The 17049-nt window shown below is 43.4% G+C and overlaps 1 protein-coding gene across 1 annotated transcript in view; it reads right to left on the bottom strand.

Annotated features, from left to right (window-relative positions):
• Positions 1-1189: 1189 nt before the first annotated feature.
• The window catches only part of LOC143281427 (uncharacterized), a 23538-nt gene continuing 7678 nt past the window's right edge, over positions 1190-17049 (bottom strand). The window contains exons 4-12 of the mRNA XM_076586637.1: positions 12446-12553; positions 11358-11451; positions 10403-10452; positions 9364-9531; positions 8103-8297; positions 7357-7452; positions 5152-5421; positions 3727-3812; positions 1190-3082 (exon numbers count right to left, since the gene is read on the bottom strand). Coding sequence (XP_076442752.1) covers positions 2884-3082; positions 3727-3812; positions 5152-5421; positions 7357-7452; positions 8103-8297; positions 9364-9531; positions 10403-10452; positions 11358-11451; positions 12446-12553 — 1266 coding nt within the window. The 3' untranslated portion in view covers positions 1190-2883. The remainder of the gene's footprint in view (positions 3083-3726; positions 3813-5151; positions 5422-7356; positions 7453-8102; positions 8298-9363; positions 9532-10402; positions 10453-11357; positions 11452-12445; positions 12554-17049) is intronic.

The following is a 17049-nucleotide window of genomic DNA, read 5'->3' as shown; positions in this document are numbered from 1 at the left end:
CCTCTGCTGTTGTAATGAGAAAGTCAGAGTGTGTCATATGTGGGATATGGTGAGTTTCTCCCCAATGTTGAGAGGCAGGCCTTCAAAGGGGATGGGGGTGGGGGAGTATAATGTATGGTATTTGGTGCTCTGTGCATGGGACCGGATCATCATACAAAATACCACTGAACACTTGTGACCGTGCAGGCTTAGATTAAGGAGCAGAGAGTGGTATGAGAATGGAGGGGGGGTATGACAGGGAGGAAACTGGTGATCTTCCACCTTGACAGTCTCATATAGCTCAGTGCAAAAAATATTACTGTGATGTTACCATCAGCCATGACTGTATGACCCTAAGAGAGATTAAAAAAAAAATTTCAAAAAAAAATATATATAAGACATCTTTTAGTCTAATGATGTATGCTTGTAGAGTTTCCTTTTTCTTGGTTTGACAGAAGAATTCCCCTGACTCCACCTAAGACAAATAACAGCTGAGACTTAAAACAGTGATTCTTTTGTTTTTCCCCCCTTGGCCCAAGTGGATGAGTAAGTTGATGAAAAAAATCAGGAATGTGTGAATGACATGTACTGTTAGTCGTTTTGCAAAGCAGCATGTATAACTACTATGCAAGCATTACTTCATGTGTTCTGATCTTAATTAATGGTTGTCCAGTTTCTGTTCCTGTCCTATTAAACAGTTTCCTACTTCTTCCCAAGCTGTTCCCATTATGTTTATAATGTCTAGTCTTCACCCAAATAATTTCCTTGAAAATAAATTTGATATTTTAAGAAAATACCTTGCTGTGTGTCTTTGGAAGTGTACATGTGCCTGCACACACACACACACACACACACACACACACAAGGAACACTTTATATTTTGATTTGCATTATGATTACACTTTTTTTGTTGTTGTTGTTTTAGAGGCAATGGAGTGATGGCCTAGAGGTAACGCGTCTGCCTGGGAAGTGAGAGAATCTGAGCGCGCTGGTTTGAATCACGGCTCAGTCACCAATATTTTCTCCCCCTCCACTTGACCTTGAGTGGTGGTCTGGACGCAAGTCATTCGGATGAGATGATAAACTGAGGACCCGTGTGCAGCATGCACTTCGTGCACGTAAAAGAACCCATGGTAACAAAAGGGTTGTTCCTGGCAAAATTCTGTAGAAAATCCATTTTGATAGGAAAAACAAATAAAACTGCACACAGGGATGAATACAAAACAAAAAAGGGTGGGGGGGGCGGGCGCTGTAGTGTAGCGACGCGCTCTCCCTGGGGAGAGCAGCCCGAATTTCACACAGAGAAATCTGTTGTGACAAAAAAAGAGAAATACAAATGTCATTTGCACACAATACAGCATATTATATGTTAGGGATCAGTTAACTTGGAACATGACAATGGGAGACGGGGGGGAAAAGTGAACAACAAATAATATTGTGTGTTAATGTTTTGAGTATATTAGAATGGAAACAAGAATGACCATCATGAAACATTGAAATGAAAACAAGAATGACCCATCATAATTTGGTCTTTACAAGGCCATTTTTCCACATTCATTCACCATCTGGACATCACCACACATTATAAACGATTATGTAAAATACTCAACATAAATCTTACACCAGATGAAATATGCCAGGATATTTATGCTGGTTGGGGAAATCAATCAGTCATGACCTGTTCACGCTTAACACCAGGGACTGAATCAGTGAATGTGATGCAGTATCAACAAAGGGGAAGGCACTGGACTTGTACAGCAGTAGTGGCTCATCAGCTCCGAACATCTACACACAACCATCAAGTAAATCTCTCTTGTATTTTTATTTTTCACATCCCCGTTTCCCCCCTAAAAAGACCTTGAGGGGTGGGTCTTGCTTGGGTAATCATATACTAATACAGAAAAAACTAAATTCTGAATAAGACAAAGGGAAAGAAAATCCCTTCCTGCTCGATGTGTTTCGAGAATATAAACTTAGCCATAACACCTATCCCTGGTAAAACTATAAAACAAAAATAAGAACTTGTTTCCCAGATTAAGGATTCCACACACAAAGTTAATTGGTAATTGTGAAAACATATTCCTTGGCAGATATTATTTCCATGGAGAAGGAACAAGTCGAGGATATCAAATCATTTTTTTGCCACTCTATTTCTGTGGTTGAAAATAGTCTTAGGTTTCAAAACATATTGTTTGTACAAATATTCATTTCCAGCAAAGTTGGAACCACAGGTTCTATCTCATCCCATCCCATGCTCCTCTTACCACTGATTTGATAAATATAAATATATGAGATCACGTTTGTTTTTAAATCACACCTTGAGATGCATATATTACTTCTGTTTAAAATACCAGGAAACTGAAGATGAAGAAGTTTGAAACATTGGAGTAGCTGCAAAAAAGAAGCCAGCTTTATTTCAACACTGGCTGGCTGTATATCTCATGCATTTAAATATTTAGAGGGCAGCGTTATCAAGGTGATTGCATGCGACATTAAACATACATGGTAATGGTTTGAGTGAGCAAACTGCACCCCGCTTAAGCCAGTGATGCCGTGTGTATAATCTATTCTTGAAGATGGAGGAGTTTTGTGTCATGGTCTCATTCACTGGCAAAAGCAACAGCAGGGTGTTATTTTGTTTGTTTGGTGTTTTGCTTGTTTTAGTTTGTTTGATTGTTTTAGTTTGTTTAACTGTCACAACCTTCACACTGTTTTTCTCAATATTCAAAATACAGTCTCCTAAGTCCAGCTCTGCTGGCCCTCAGATGCACAGTCCTTTCATAAAGTTTTTGAGTCTCAGATTCATTGCCTGCATTCAGGTCGTACGGGCAACCCACCTGATCTGAATGCAGCTCTCACATAGTCATAAAAATGGTTCACTTCCTCTTGAACATTCAGGAACGGTCACTCTGTGGCCGTGGCAGTGGAGGCCATGTTTGTGGAAGGAGGGTCTGGCAGGAGGACTTCCTTAGTGTCCAGCATACTCCGGACGCTGACCGGGTCCTGACCAAAGCCGGGGCTTTTCGTGGCCTCCCTCCTGCGCTTCTGCTCCGCCCACTGTCGTCGGAGAGCGCGGTACTCCTTGTCTCCTTCCAGCAGTTCGCTGAATCAGACAGAAACAGCGCTAAGCTCAGGTCACACAAAACTAAAAAACTGTGATAACTTAAGTGGTTTTTTTGTTTGTTTTTTGTTGTTGTTGTTTTTTTTGGGGGGGGGGGGGGGGGGGGTTGTTTGTTTGTTTGTTGTTGTTGTTTTTCATCTTCTTCTTCTTTTCCAACAGCAAATGTGGTGTAGCCTTTGAATGCGCAAGTAATTTCCAAATGAATGGATCAAGATGTATATGGACCAGTACCAGTATGCTCAGTTGAACTCCTACTTGAAACAAACTGATGTGGTGTTCCGTATATGGATCCGATCAGTGTGCACACTTTGACACCTCCTCGAAACAAACTGGAACTATGATTATGTGGTTATGCATAACTCGTCTGAAAGGTGGGTATGTGACACTTTAAATGTTAGCTTCCTTCAAAGCATTTTATCAGCTGACAAATACCTCCTTCTCACAAAGCATATTTTGATTTTTGCTCTGAACGCTGATTGCATGTATACTTTCTCTCTTAAGTTCAATGTTTTCGTTTTCTCTCTCTCAACATTCTCAATAAATCTCTCTCTCTCTCTCTCTCTCTCTCTCTCTCTCTCTGAATCGGGCATCAGCTATTCCCCAAAAGAAGCCAACAGATAACTCACGTGTATTCTATGGTTCCACTTTTGTCCTTGTCCAGCCTTGTGATAAGTTCATCTACCTGGTGCTCGCTCAGATGGATTCCAGCTTGCTGTGAAGGGAAGACATCACACACAGTGCAACATACCTGAGTGTTTGTGTGTATGTCTTTGTGTCTGTGTGTGTCCTCAGCAAGATCACGGAGCACATAGTGTCTCTCTCTATCTTTCTCTCCCTCACACACACACATTCTCTCTCTCTCTCTCTGTGTGTGTGTGTGTGTGTGTGTGTGTTCTTTGTTTGGAAAGTGTCGTTCAATAACCGAACCAAACAAAATAGTGAAGAAATAAGAGGTAAAATACAATAACACAAAGAAAACTATATCACACACACACACACACACACACACACACACACACACACACACACACCTTCACCCTCTCACACAATCGTTTATATGCGATCGGTTTTCATCTTCAGTGCTGAACCAGCCAGCAGTGCAACGAGATGGGGGAGATATCTTGGTTAGTAGACAAGAGCACTGGCTGTCATGTGGACTTTTATCGCGAAACATAATGACTGCCCTTGTTCGTTGTAATGATTTGCTTTGAAAACATCATTCGCTTTATTACATTTTAATGTATTTATTAATTTGTTTATTTCATTTGATTCTTTTGTAGTAATTGATATTTTACATAAACCTCTTGAGAAGGCTCTCTAGACCAGACCAGTGTGTTGGGTTTATGTGATCAGACATCTGCTCCTATTTGATCTTAATGCAGCATATGTGGTGTAGCATCAATGAATCAGTCCACACACTTTGACATATCATATTAATGTGGAGTGGTGGCTTAGAGGTAATGCGTCTGCTTAGGAAAGCGAGAGAATCTGAGCGCACTGGTTCGAATCACGGCTCAGCCGCTGTTATTTTCTCGCCCTCCACTAGACCTTGAGTGGTGGTCTGGACGCAAGTCATTCTGATGAGACGATAAACCGAGGTCCCGTGTGCAGCATGCACTTAGCGCACGTAAAAGAACCCACGGCAACAAAAGGGTTGTTCCTGGCGAAATTCTGTAGAAAAATCCACAAAAACAAATAAAACTGCACGCAGGAAAAAATACAAAAACATGGGTGGCGCTGTAGTGTAGCGACGCGCTCTCCCTGGGGAGAGCAGCCCGAATTTCACACAGAGAAATCTATTGTGATAAAAAAGAAATACAAATACAAATGTTTTACACAAACTTAGAGATTGCTCGATCAGTGCGTTAGGTTTGTGCGAAAGTCGGGATCTGCTCTGTGTGTGTTTGTTGTTGTTGTTGTTGATGTTTTTAATACAACAGATGAGATTTAGCGTATATGGATCGGTCCAAACAATTTGACACCGTGAAACTGAAACTGATCATTGTTAAGATTGTTAATCAACGATATACACCACACACAAAAAGGCTCACCTGAACGCCCATAACGAACTCTTCTCTGGTGATGGTGTTGTTGCAGTCCTTGTCAAAGTCCCTGAACAGGTCGATGATGCGGTAGCCGCTCTCTCGGATGTACTTCCTCAGTTTGGTCATGGGGTCACGGATCCACCAGTCGTCAGGCTCGATCTTCTGGATCTCCGGCGCGCTGCTCTCGAACTTGAATCCAGCGTGTATGACCACCAGGTCTCGCTCCTCCTTCAGCTTTGTCTCCAGCTCCTTGAACTTTTCGTTCACTCGGATGTTCTGTGCATCGCGCGGATTCACAAAAGTCAGTCTCACCTCACTTATACAAACAGTAAAGCTGGTAGAACTCAGTGTAAGAGAAAGACTTGGACGAGACAAGACTCTTTTTTTTTCTTCTTCTTTTTTTCGAGAACGTCTAAGACAAATTCTTTATTGACCAGAGTAATATATAAACAAGGAACATTCTTTTTTTAACATCAGAGGAACTATAACAAAGGAAGTAAATTGTAAACTGAAGGGAAACAAAGTAAAGCGCGAATAAAACATACGTATGTCTGACACAGGAGTTTATATGGATATACCAAAGCAGGGAATGATCACGAACAACCAGTACTGCAGTTGTTTACAGAGCCTACTCATCCGTCGGTCCGACGGGAGACTCCATCAAGGGAAGAGAGAGAGTGTGTGGGAGAGGGGATGTCATATGGACAGATCAGCAGACAGAAAGACACAGACTGACTACGAATTAAGTTAAATGTCTTTACAGAAACAAGCCAGAAACTGTACGTTCTTTGGGAGTCTTCTAGGCACTGTGTTTTCATACCCTGTCATTTGCAAACAAAGAAAAGAAATCCTGTGTTGACAATCAGCCCCCAACCCACCCATAGCCCCCACCACCAGTGTCGACATGGATCTACCAACACCCCTTCATATCCTCCCCGAATTATCTTATTTCTGTGTGTGTGTGTGTGTGTGTGCCGTGGAAGCTGCGATACGTAGACTAGAAATGAATGTGTGGAGGAGGGGGTAGAGGAGGTGCAGGGTAATGTGTGTGGTGTGTGTGTGTGTTGGAGCTCATGTACGTTTATATGTATTTGACTGTGCTTTCATATCTGTGAAACTGCATGTTTGGTGCATATCTGTTATGCATGTGTGGGTGTATGTGTGAATGTGTGTCTTCATGTTTTACATTTATTTGCTTATTTATCATCATTGTTGTCTTATTTTATTTTTTATTTTTTTTATTAGTATTATTATTACTACTATCTTTTTATATTATAATTATTATTTATTTATTTATGTAAACTTATCTATTATTTATTCACCTTTTCTTTTCTTTTTTTTTCTCAAGGCCTGACTAAGCGCGTTGGGTTACGCTGCTGGTCAGGCATCTGCTTGGCAGATGTGGTGTAGCGTATATGGATTTGTCCGAACGCAGTGACGCCTCCTTGAGCTACTGAAACTGTATCCAACATGTGCACATGTTCAAACATTAAAAAAGCACGTTTAAAGAGCTATTTGGATTGTTCTAAATGCTACGTGTGATGCTATGATATAAATGCGTAACAACGAGCATACATTCATTTCTTACTTTGCAAAACTCAACATATACGTACTATTAGCCTACACTGACGAAGATGGTGTATTTATACCAACGATCCTTCTTCCTTTCAGTTCCGTTGATTTAACTTTCATCGCTTGCACACTAGATTAATAAATGCTTCATTATTTGACTTTGCAGGTTGATAGCCGTGACTTGAAATGCCTCTTCATCATCTTTTTGATTGCTCTATACTTACAATTACACCAGCAGTGTCATAGCGTGATAATGAGGTTGGGTAACGGCAAAACAATGACAGATTTACAACAAACGCGTCAGATTCAAGCTTCAGGATGCTTACCTGCCTATTGTTCATGTCTCCTTGTACTAAGACCAGCAGACCAGCAGAGAATGCCATCTTCATCTTTTTCTCTTTTTTTTTCTTTTTTTTTTTTTTTTTTTTTTTTACATCTCAGACTTCCCATGGACTGTACAGTAAAGTTCAAGCATCGTATAATACAAAACAACGGAAAGGAAAGACAGCACACCCTTTTTTCTTCTTGTTTTTTTTCTTTTTCTTTTTCTTTTTAATGGGATAAATGTAGCCTTCACCTATCCCCTAACCGACATGGAAATAACTTATACTTCAGTCCTGCCTGATACACTGTACTGACCAGAAGTTCCAGGTAGTTGACACAACTGCTGTCGTTACGTTCCAGTGCCATCAGCATCACTAACGCCCCTTCACTGCCGATGGGGTTGGAGCTGATCTGCACACACACACACACACACACACACACACACACACTGAAAGCCGGGTGCGTGCATGTCTCCACACACGCAAAACCGTAAACGGTCCATACAGCCGTATCAACTGGAAATATTTTTTTGTTTAATCATTGCAAGTCGATAAACTATCAACAGAAAATAAACACAAAGCATTCTTCGCGATGTATAAACATATAATGCATTAGTAATAAACGACAAAATCACATGTTGTGCAGTTACTCCGAAAGGGAAGTTCTTGAAGTTGATGTGATATAGACTTGTTTTAACGAACGATACAAAGCAAACATATTATGACAACATTGTAAGTGCAGTGGTAATTCTTGGAGAAGCTGGTGAATAATAAATGAATAAATAAATCAGAAATGATAATGATAACAAATCGAATTGCTAACTAGTATTCAAAGACGTTGCCTCGATGGAAAAATAACTAAAACGAGAACCTTTGAAAGATCGAATTCCGAGTAAATAAACCAATTGCCTTCAGGGGAAAAATAATTTAACCGGAAACTTTCAACACTGAAAGAAAAATACCACCTTAACTGGAACCTTTCAACACTGAAAGAAAAAACAACAACACCTTAACTGGAACCTTTCAACACTGAAAGATCAAGATTACACAACAAGACCTGACCTTGATTCCCTGCAGAACGTCGTTGGTCTGCAGACCAACGGCAATGAAGCCCGCGCCCTTCTCGGGGATCCTGTTGAAGCTGATGTCCAGCTGCAGGAGGGTGCGGTTGGTCTTCAGGGCCTTCCCCATGCACTCCGCCCCGTCCTGGCCCAGCCCGTTCATGGCGAAGTTCAGACACCGCAGCCCGTAGTTCTCCTGGAAACACACGGCAGTTTCAGTTTCAGTTTCTCAAGGAGGCGTCACTGCGTTCGGACAAATCCATATACCATACACCACATCTGCCAGAATGGATTTCTTTTTACATAATTTGGCCAGAGGACAACACTCTCGTTGCCATGGGTTCATTTTCAGTGCGCCAAGTGCGTGCTTGCAGCACACGAGACCACGGTTTTACGTCTCATCCGAAAGACTAGACGCTCAGTTTGATTTTCCAGTCAAACTTGGGAGAAAGGGCGAGAGCGGGATTGGAACCCAGACCCTCACGGACTCTCTGTATTGGCAGCTGAGCGTCTTAACCATTCTGCCACCTTACTCCCTGACGCAAGGCAGTGAGCGCAGACCGTATGATACAGCGCCGGTGTAGCAGCCTGTTCTATCCCCCCCGCCCCTTCGGTTTTACCCTGCGGTAAAAAAAAAAAAAAACAATCTGACCAGCTGAGATTCACCCTGGTGTTAATGATATAGATATAATATCCTGGAATGACCCCAGGAGTAAACTTCACCTTGTCAAAACTGACCCACGTACCCCGTACCCATCCCCCTCTCCCTCCCCCGCCCCCCGCCACCCCTAGTTGGATATTACCTCCACCCCCTCCCCCAACCCACTCGTAACGGATACGGGGGTCATTGTAGTTGGCGAGCTTGAAATGATGCTTAGGCCAGGGGTAAATTTGGCCTGCCTTCCTATGCCAATCCACACACCACCAGACACAGTGAATATGAATTCATTGCCCCTGATGGCCGAAAGAGGCTATGGAACCTTTAACCTGTAAGCGTCACTAACATTTCCAAAATATATTTATAAAATAAAATAAAATAGAATAATAATCTTCTTCTTCTTCTTTTTCGTTTGTGGGCTGCAACTCACACATTCATTCGTATGTGCATAAGTGGGCTTTTACGTGCATAACAGTTTTTACCCCGCCATGTAGGCAACCATATTCCGTTTTCGGAGGTGAATAATGATAATAATAATGATGACGATAATAAATGATAATAATAATTAAACCGCAGTTGAAGAGAGGAGCAGACAGAACAGAACCTGAATGCCCTCAGCGATCAGCATGGCGCTCCGTGTACGGAATCTGTTCCAGGAGAGGTCCATGGTCTCCAGACTCTCGTTGGTGGACAGAGCGTCCTTGAAGTGCTGGGCGCCCCTCTCCTCGAAGTAGTTATGGCGTAGTATCAGGTGCTTCAGAGTCGAGTTCTTCTGCAAACGGACAACAGTGGCAACCCCGCATAAGTAAGCCTGAGGAAAGGCCGTAGAGGTTGGAGATGGCAAGGGGTAAGACCTTATAAGGGGGTGTAAGAGGTGGGCGGGGCCCATGACCTAGGTGGGCGGAACCCAAGACCCGGGTAGGCGGGGCCCAAGACTCAGGTGGGCGGGGACCCAAACCTAAGCCTTGAATAACTTGACCTGTGGGACGTCAGCCAATAAGTCATTAAACTCTACAGGAGAGCGGAGGTCGGTCAAGTCGTTTAGAGGCCTGTGTCTTGGTTTGGGCAAAACGACCTTCACCAAACCGAAACCCACGTCCCGAACAACTTGACCTGAAGGGCTTTTTGTCAGTTGGTCGTTCAGCTCAAATGTTGGGCTATATGGGCGGGTAAGGGTGGTGGGGGTAGAAGAGGGGAGGTGAGGAGAGGAGGGGGATATGGTGCAAGGAGAGGATTGCATGGAAGAGACGGTGTACTTGGATACACGAAAGCATGGGAGTACACACACGTACATCTCTCTCTCTCTCTCTCTCTCTCTCTCTCTCTCTCTCTCTCTCATTCACGCACACATACAACACAACACACACACACACACACACACACACACATACATACACACACACACCAAACAAACACATAATACAACATACGTAGAAAACTTGATGTAACATAAGTTCCAAATGAAAACTAGCCTATAGCTACGAAACATACTGCAGTAGAATCAGTGTTCTCATGAGGTAATGGTTTCTCGGACTTTGAAAGCTTTATACATATTGACCAAGAAAGAGAGAGAGAAAACAGAAAAGAAAAAGCTGTGATGAAACAACAAAAACAACAACAACAACAAAAACGGGATCACTTACTTTTAACATTTCATTTATTGATTCAGCAGCTACGTCAGTCAGATCATTACCTGCACACAGACACATGCCATGACACTTTAAGAATGATGCGGATATCTGCATGGGGTGGATGGGGAAGAGAAGAACGATGGAAGGGGAGATGGAACCAAGCACGCGCGCATGTGTCTGTGCGTGCGCCTTGATACACTGAACATTATTTTCTTCGATAAACAAGTGTATAAGGCCATCGAGCACGTACTGACCCATAGGAAGATATAGTGAGTAAAACCATCAAGCACATATTGAACCATAGGAAGATCCAGTGCCTAAACCATCAAGCACATATTGAACCACAGGAAGATCCAGTGCCTAAACCATCAAGCACATATTGAACCACAGAAAGATCCAGTGCCTAAACCATCAAGCACATATTGAACCACAGGAAGATCCAGTGCCTAAACCATCAAGCACATATTGAACCACAGGAAGATCCAGTGCCTAAACCATCAAGCACATATTGAACCATAGGAAGATCTGGTGTGTAAAACCATCAAGCACATATTGAACCATAGGAAGATCTAGTGTGTAAAACCATCAAGCACATATTGAACCATAGGAAGATCTGGTGTGTAAAACCATCAAGCACATATTGAACCATAGGAAGATCTGTTGATATCAGTTAAGAGTTTCAGTTTCTCAAGGAGGCGTTAATGCGTTCGGACAAATCCATACACGCTACACCACATCTGCTAAAAAGATGCCTGACCAGCAGCATAACCCAACGCGCTTAGTCAGGCCTTGAGTGCATGCATATACGTATACTTGTGTACCTATCAGAGCGGATATCTTCTACAGAATTTTCAGACACACACACACGCGCACACACACACACGCGCGCGCGCATACACATACGCTACACGCACGCGCACGCACACACGTGCACATACGCACTAACGCACCTAAAAAACGTACTTACCTGACAGGTCTAATTTGCTGATCGTGTCATTTTTGCAGAGGATTTGACACAGCACCACTGCTCCTTCGTTGCCTATTTTGTTTTCTGACAAAATCTGAAACAAGTTTTTTAGTCAAAAGAATGATTCAAAGAGCGAATGGAGAAGGGGTGACAGGAAGGTATTGGAGGAAGAAATGAAGGAATAACAAATAGCATTTTCATGTTCACCATGTGTACATGTGTGGTAAAAACAAGACAGGAAAAAAAAGAGGAAACGAACATAGAATATCGGACATCTAACTAGTGCAGTTATGTTTGTTCTTTGAAGTAAGACAACGGCAAAGGCCTGCATTGAAAGCTGAAGGGAAAGACTAAACAACTGTGAGTTAAAATTATGTGCCTAATCTGTCTCACTTAGATTAAAAATGTGTGCCTAATCTGTCTCACTTAGATTAAAAAATGTGTGCCTAATCTGTCTCACTTAGATTAAAATTGTGTGCCTAAACTTGTGTGCCTAATCTGCCTCACATAGATTAGAATTGTGTGCCTAATCTATCCCAATTAGATTCACAATTGTGTGCCTAATCTGTCTCACTTAAATTAAAATTGTGTGCCTAATCTGTTTCACTTAGATTAAAATTGTGTGCCTAATCTGTCTCACTTATTAGGGCAACATTAATGTGACTTTGTAAACTATGGATTAAAGCTATGTGCCCAGTCTGTCTTACTTAAAAGGCCAACATTAATGTGACTTTGTAAACCATGGATTAAAGTTGTGTGCCCAATCTGTCTTACTTAAAAGAGCAACATTAATGTGACTTTGTAAACCATGGATTAAAGTTGTGTGCCCAGTCTGTCATACTTTAAAGAGCAAAACGGGACTGCGCCTCTTTGTTTGTTGTTTAACACTTATCACTGAAATGTCACATTACTTTGCAAATGCGTATTCATAATCTACACCTCTACACACTGATAGATTCAATCACTCACTCACACACACACACACACACACACACACACACACACACACACACACACACTTGCACGTCCAGACATCATGACACGTGTTTTTTGTACGCACACAACGCAGGGTAACAAAAGGAACTCACAAGATCAGAGAGATAGATGTTCTCTGACAACATGTCGGCCAGAGACACGCAGCCTGGCTGCTGAATCCAGTTCCCCTCCAGGTCCAGCTTTTCCACTGTGTTGTTCGTCTGCAAAGGAAAGCATAGTTAGTCATTCCAGACGTTAACACCGCACCACTACCACAACCACCACCACTACCAACAACAACAACAACATCAACAACAGTGTCTACGTTGTTGTAGAATTCGTAGTAGCATTAGTGGGTCCTTTATCTAGTTGCCTCAATAATCCAGCTTTTTGAAATACTTTTCTGAGGGACTCAGGATTATTCCAGAAAGTTTACAATAGTAGAATACGTTGTACTAGTAGTAATAGTAGTAGTTGTAATAGTAGCAGTAGTGGAAGAAGAAGAAAAAGCAGCGGTGGCGGAAGTAGTAGCAATAAGAGCTTTTATCAAAAAGGGACCAATGCCCGAACATTTATTTGAAAATGACTTTGGTGTAGTGTCCATGTAGACGGTTGCGAGCAGTCTGAGATGTCTTTTGTTTTTTCATCATCATCTTCATCATCATCATCATCTTTTTGACTCACTTGTGTAAACAAAGTGAGTCTATGTTTTAACCCGGTGTCCGGTTGTCTGTGTGTGTGTGTGTGTGTGTGTGTGTGTGTGTGTCCGTGGTAAACTTTAACATTGACATTTTCTCTTTAACTACTTTGTCAGTTGACACCAAATTAGGCATAAAAATAGGAAAAATTCAGTTCTTCCAGTCATCTTGTTTAAAACAATATTGCACCTCTGGGATGGGCACAAAAAATAAAAAATGAAGCTTAATTATATGCAAACTGCATTTACTGTTATATTTATATTTTTTGTATTCTCTAAACTTGGCACTTTGAACTGATATTCTGACCCAACAACAAGAGCAGTCATTATTATCATTTTTTTTGTTCAAACAGGAACTTCTTTTGGTAAGCATGGATGTTTTGTTTAAGATAGTAAAAAAGGGAAATTACTCTGTAATTATTGCTAGGGGACTTAATTCGAATCTGGTTAGGACTTTTTTTTCTTTTCTTCTTTTTTTTTAACGCGAAGCTTTATAATAACAAATACAGAACACATTTTAACGATTAAATTTTTTTTTCTAAGTGTATCACAAGTGAGTCTTGAAAGCCTTGCCTCTCTTGTTCTTCTTCTTCTTCTTCTTCTTCTTCTTCTTCTCCAATAATTATTGTTGGAAACTCAGGTGAGGAAATATGATTAAGAATCATGTCCGTGTCATGAAACTGAGATCGAGAGAAACACGTGATAATGTATAATGCACATTTTCGCTTCTGAATGCTGTCGTTTGTTATTCATGGTCTACAGTCGCTCCTGAATCGTTGTCCTTCCAAACTAACGCGTACGTTTGGTGTGTTGTTTTGTTGTTGTTGTTGTTGTTTGTGTGTTTGTTTGTCTGTTTTTTGTAAATGACAGTGGAGCGGTCCGTGAGAAGTAGCCTATTATTGATGGATTATAAAGAAGGAGAAGAAATACGAAAAGAAGATGAATAATGTATTTTCATAGTCTGCTATGTCTCCACTCACCACCACCCACCCTCTCTTATTTCCCTGGAGCGACAGACACCGCCACTGAAGGCCCCTTTCACAAGCTCACAGTTGTCGGAACTTAATGCGATAGAGAGACAAGAAATCTATAGATGAGTTGGTCAGTCAGACAGACAGACAGATAGCTTTTCCATTGAACGGCACACAAAGGGCCTTGCCCCACCCACCCGTTCCCCATGCCAACAAGATCCCACTTCTTGGAACTTCGAGCAAACGAGACAAGAAACAAACAGACAGACAGGTAGACCAACAGACATGAAGACCGTCAGACAAGCAGGCAAACAGACAGCTTCATAAAACCAAGAGCGGCACACAGACGGTTTTGTGCCTCCATCCACTCTCCCCCTCCCCTTCTCCCATTCCTCCTCCAGGGTGGGAAAAAAACAGTTCTCGAGACTTTATACAAGAGAGAGAAAGATAGAAGAAAAAGAAAAAGAAGAAGGAGAAACAGACAGACAGGACGACAGACTGACAGTCAGAAAAACAGGCAGACAGACAGTGACAGACACACAGAAGGCTTCGTACCCCCTCAACAAGCTCGAAGTTCTCGGAACACGATGCAAGAGACAAGAAACAGACACGCAGACAGTCAGATCGATATACTGAGAAGCACAGACAAGAGTCAGATAGACAGACACAGCTAGACCCCCCACCCCTCTACCCCCATCCCCCACATCCACCCACACCCACAAACCTTCAACCTGACAGGATGACAGTCTGACAGAAAGACAGACAGACAAACAGGCAAACAGCAAGCCTCCTGAGCGGACAGACAGGTAGACAGCCAAGTAAACAGAGAGCAAGCCTTCATTACTCTGAACTGTGCACAGCTGGCCTGTCCCCACAACTCGGAAGGCCTCCCACTTCAGGCCTCTGAACGTTATGCAAGACAGACAAGAAACAGACAGCTGGACAGCTGGTTTCAGTTTCAGTTTCTCAAGGCGGCGTCACTGCGCTCGGACAAATCCATACACACTACACCACATCCGCTAGGCAGATATCTGACCAGCAGCATAACCCAACGCGCTTCGTCAGCCCTTGAGTGCATGCACATATATTTGTGTACCTATCAGAGTGGGTTTCTTCTACTGAATTTTGCCAGAGGACAACACTCTCGTTGCCATGGGTTCTTTTTTTCAGTGCGCCAAGTGCGTGCTGCACACGGGACCTCTGTTTATCGTCTCATCCGAACGACCAGAAGCTCAGTTTGATTTTGCTGTCAAACTTAGGAGAAAGTTCGAAAAAAAAAGCGAGATTCGAACCCACACCGGCCTCTCACGGGCACTCTATAATATTAGCAGCTGAGCGTCTTAATCATTCTACCACCTCCCTCCTCCTCCCCTTTATACAAGACAGAGACAAGAAGAAACAAACAGGCAGCTAAGACAGGACGACAGTCTGACTGACAGACAGACAGACAGGCAAACAGACAGCTGGGCAGCTAAGACTGGACGACAGTCTGACAGACAGACAGACAGACAGACAGACAGGCAAACAGACAGCTGGGCAGCTAAGACTGGACGACAGTCTGACAGACAGACAGAGAGACAGACAGGCAAACAGACAGTTGGGCAGCTAAGACTGGACGACAGTCTGACTGACAGACAGACAGACAGACAGCTGGGCAGCTAAGACAGGACGACAGTCTGACTGACAGACAGACAGACAGAGAGACAGACAGCTGGGCAGCTAAGACAGGACGACAGTCTGACTGACAGACAGACAGGCAAACAGACAGCTGGGCAGCTAAGACAGGACGACAGTCTGACTGACAAACAGACAGACAGGCAAACAGACAGCTGGGCAGCTAAGACAGGACGACAGTCTGACTGACAGACAGACAGGACAGACAGACAGCTGGACAGCTAAGACAGGACGACAGTCTGACAGACAGACAGACAGACAGACAGACAGGCAAACAGACAGTTGGGCAGCTAAGACAGGACGACAGTCTGACTGACAGACAGACAGATAAACAGACAGCTGGGCAGCTAAGACAGGACGACAGACAGACAGACAGACAGGCAAACAGGCAGTTGGGCAGCTAAGACAGGACGACAGTCTGACTGACAGACAGACAGACAAACAGACAGCTGGGCAGCTAAGACAGGACGACAGACAGACAGACAGACAGGCAAACAGGCAGTTGGGCAGCTAAGACAGGACGACAGTCTGACTGACAGACAGACAGATAAACAGACAGCTGGGCAGCTAAGACAGGACGACAGTCTGACAGACAGACAGACAGACAGGACAGACAGACAGGCAAACAGACAGCTGGGCAGCTAAGACTGGACGACAGTCTGACAGACAGACAGGACAGACAGACAGACAGCTGGGCAGCTAAGACAGGACGACAGTCTGACAGACAGACAGACAGGACAGACAGACAGACAGACAGACAGCTGGGCAGCTAAGACAGGACGACAGTCTGACTGACAGACAGACAGACAGACAGGTAAACAGACAGTTGGGCAGCTAAGACTGGACGACAGTCTGACAGACAGACAGCTGGGCAGCTAAGACAGGACGACAGTCGGACAGACAGACAGACAGGCAAACAGACAGCTGGGCAGCTAAGACAGGACGACAGTCTGACAGACAGACAGACAGACAGGCAAACAGACAGCTGGGCAGCTAAGACAGGACGACAGTCTGACAGACAGACAGACAGACAGGCAAACAGACAGCTGGGCAGCTAAGACAGGACGACAGTCTGACTGACAGACAGACAGACAGGTAAACAGACAGTTGGGCAGCTAAGACTGGACGACAGTCTGACAGACAGACAGCTGGGCAGCTAAGACAGGACGACAGTCTGACAGACAGACAGACAGACAGACAGGCAAACAGACAGCTGGGCAGCTAAGACAGGACGACAGACAGACAGACAGACAGGCAAACAGGCAGTTGGGCAGCTAAGACAGGACGACAGTCTGACTGACAGACAGACAGACAAACAGACAGCTGGGCAGCTAAGACAGGACGACAGACAGACAGACAGACAGGCAAACAGGCA

This window comes from Babylonia areolata, chromosome 4 (assembly GCF_041734735.1).
Source record: "Babylonia areolata isolate BAREFJ2019XMU chromosome 4, ASM4173473v1, whole genome shotgun sequence".
NCBI classification, from domain to species: Eukaryota; Metazoa; Mollusca; class Gastropoda; order Neogastropoda; family Buccinidae; genus Babylonia; species Babylonia areolata.
This window is presented reverse-complemented; position numbering and strand designations above follow the sequence as displayed.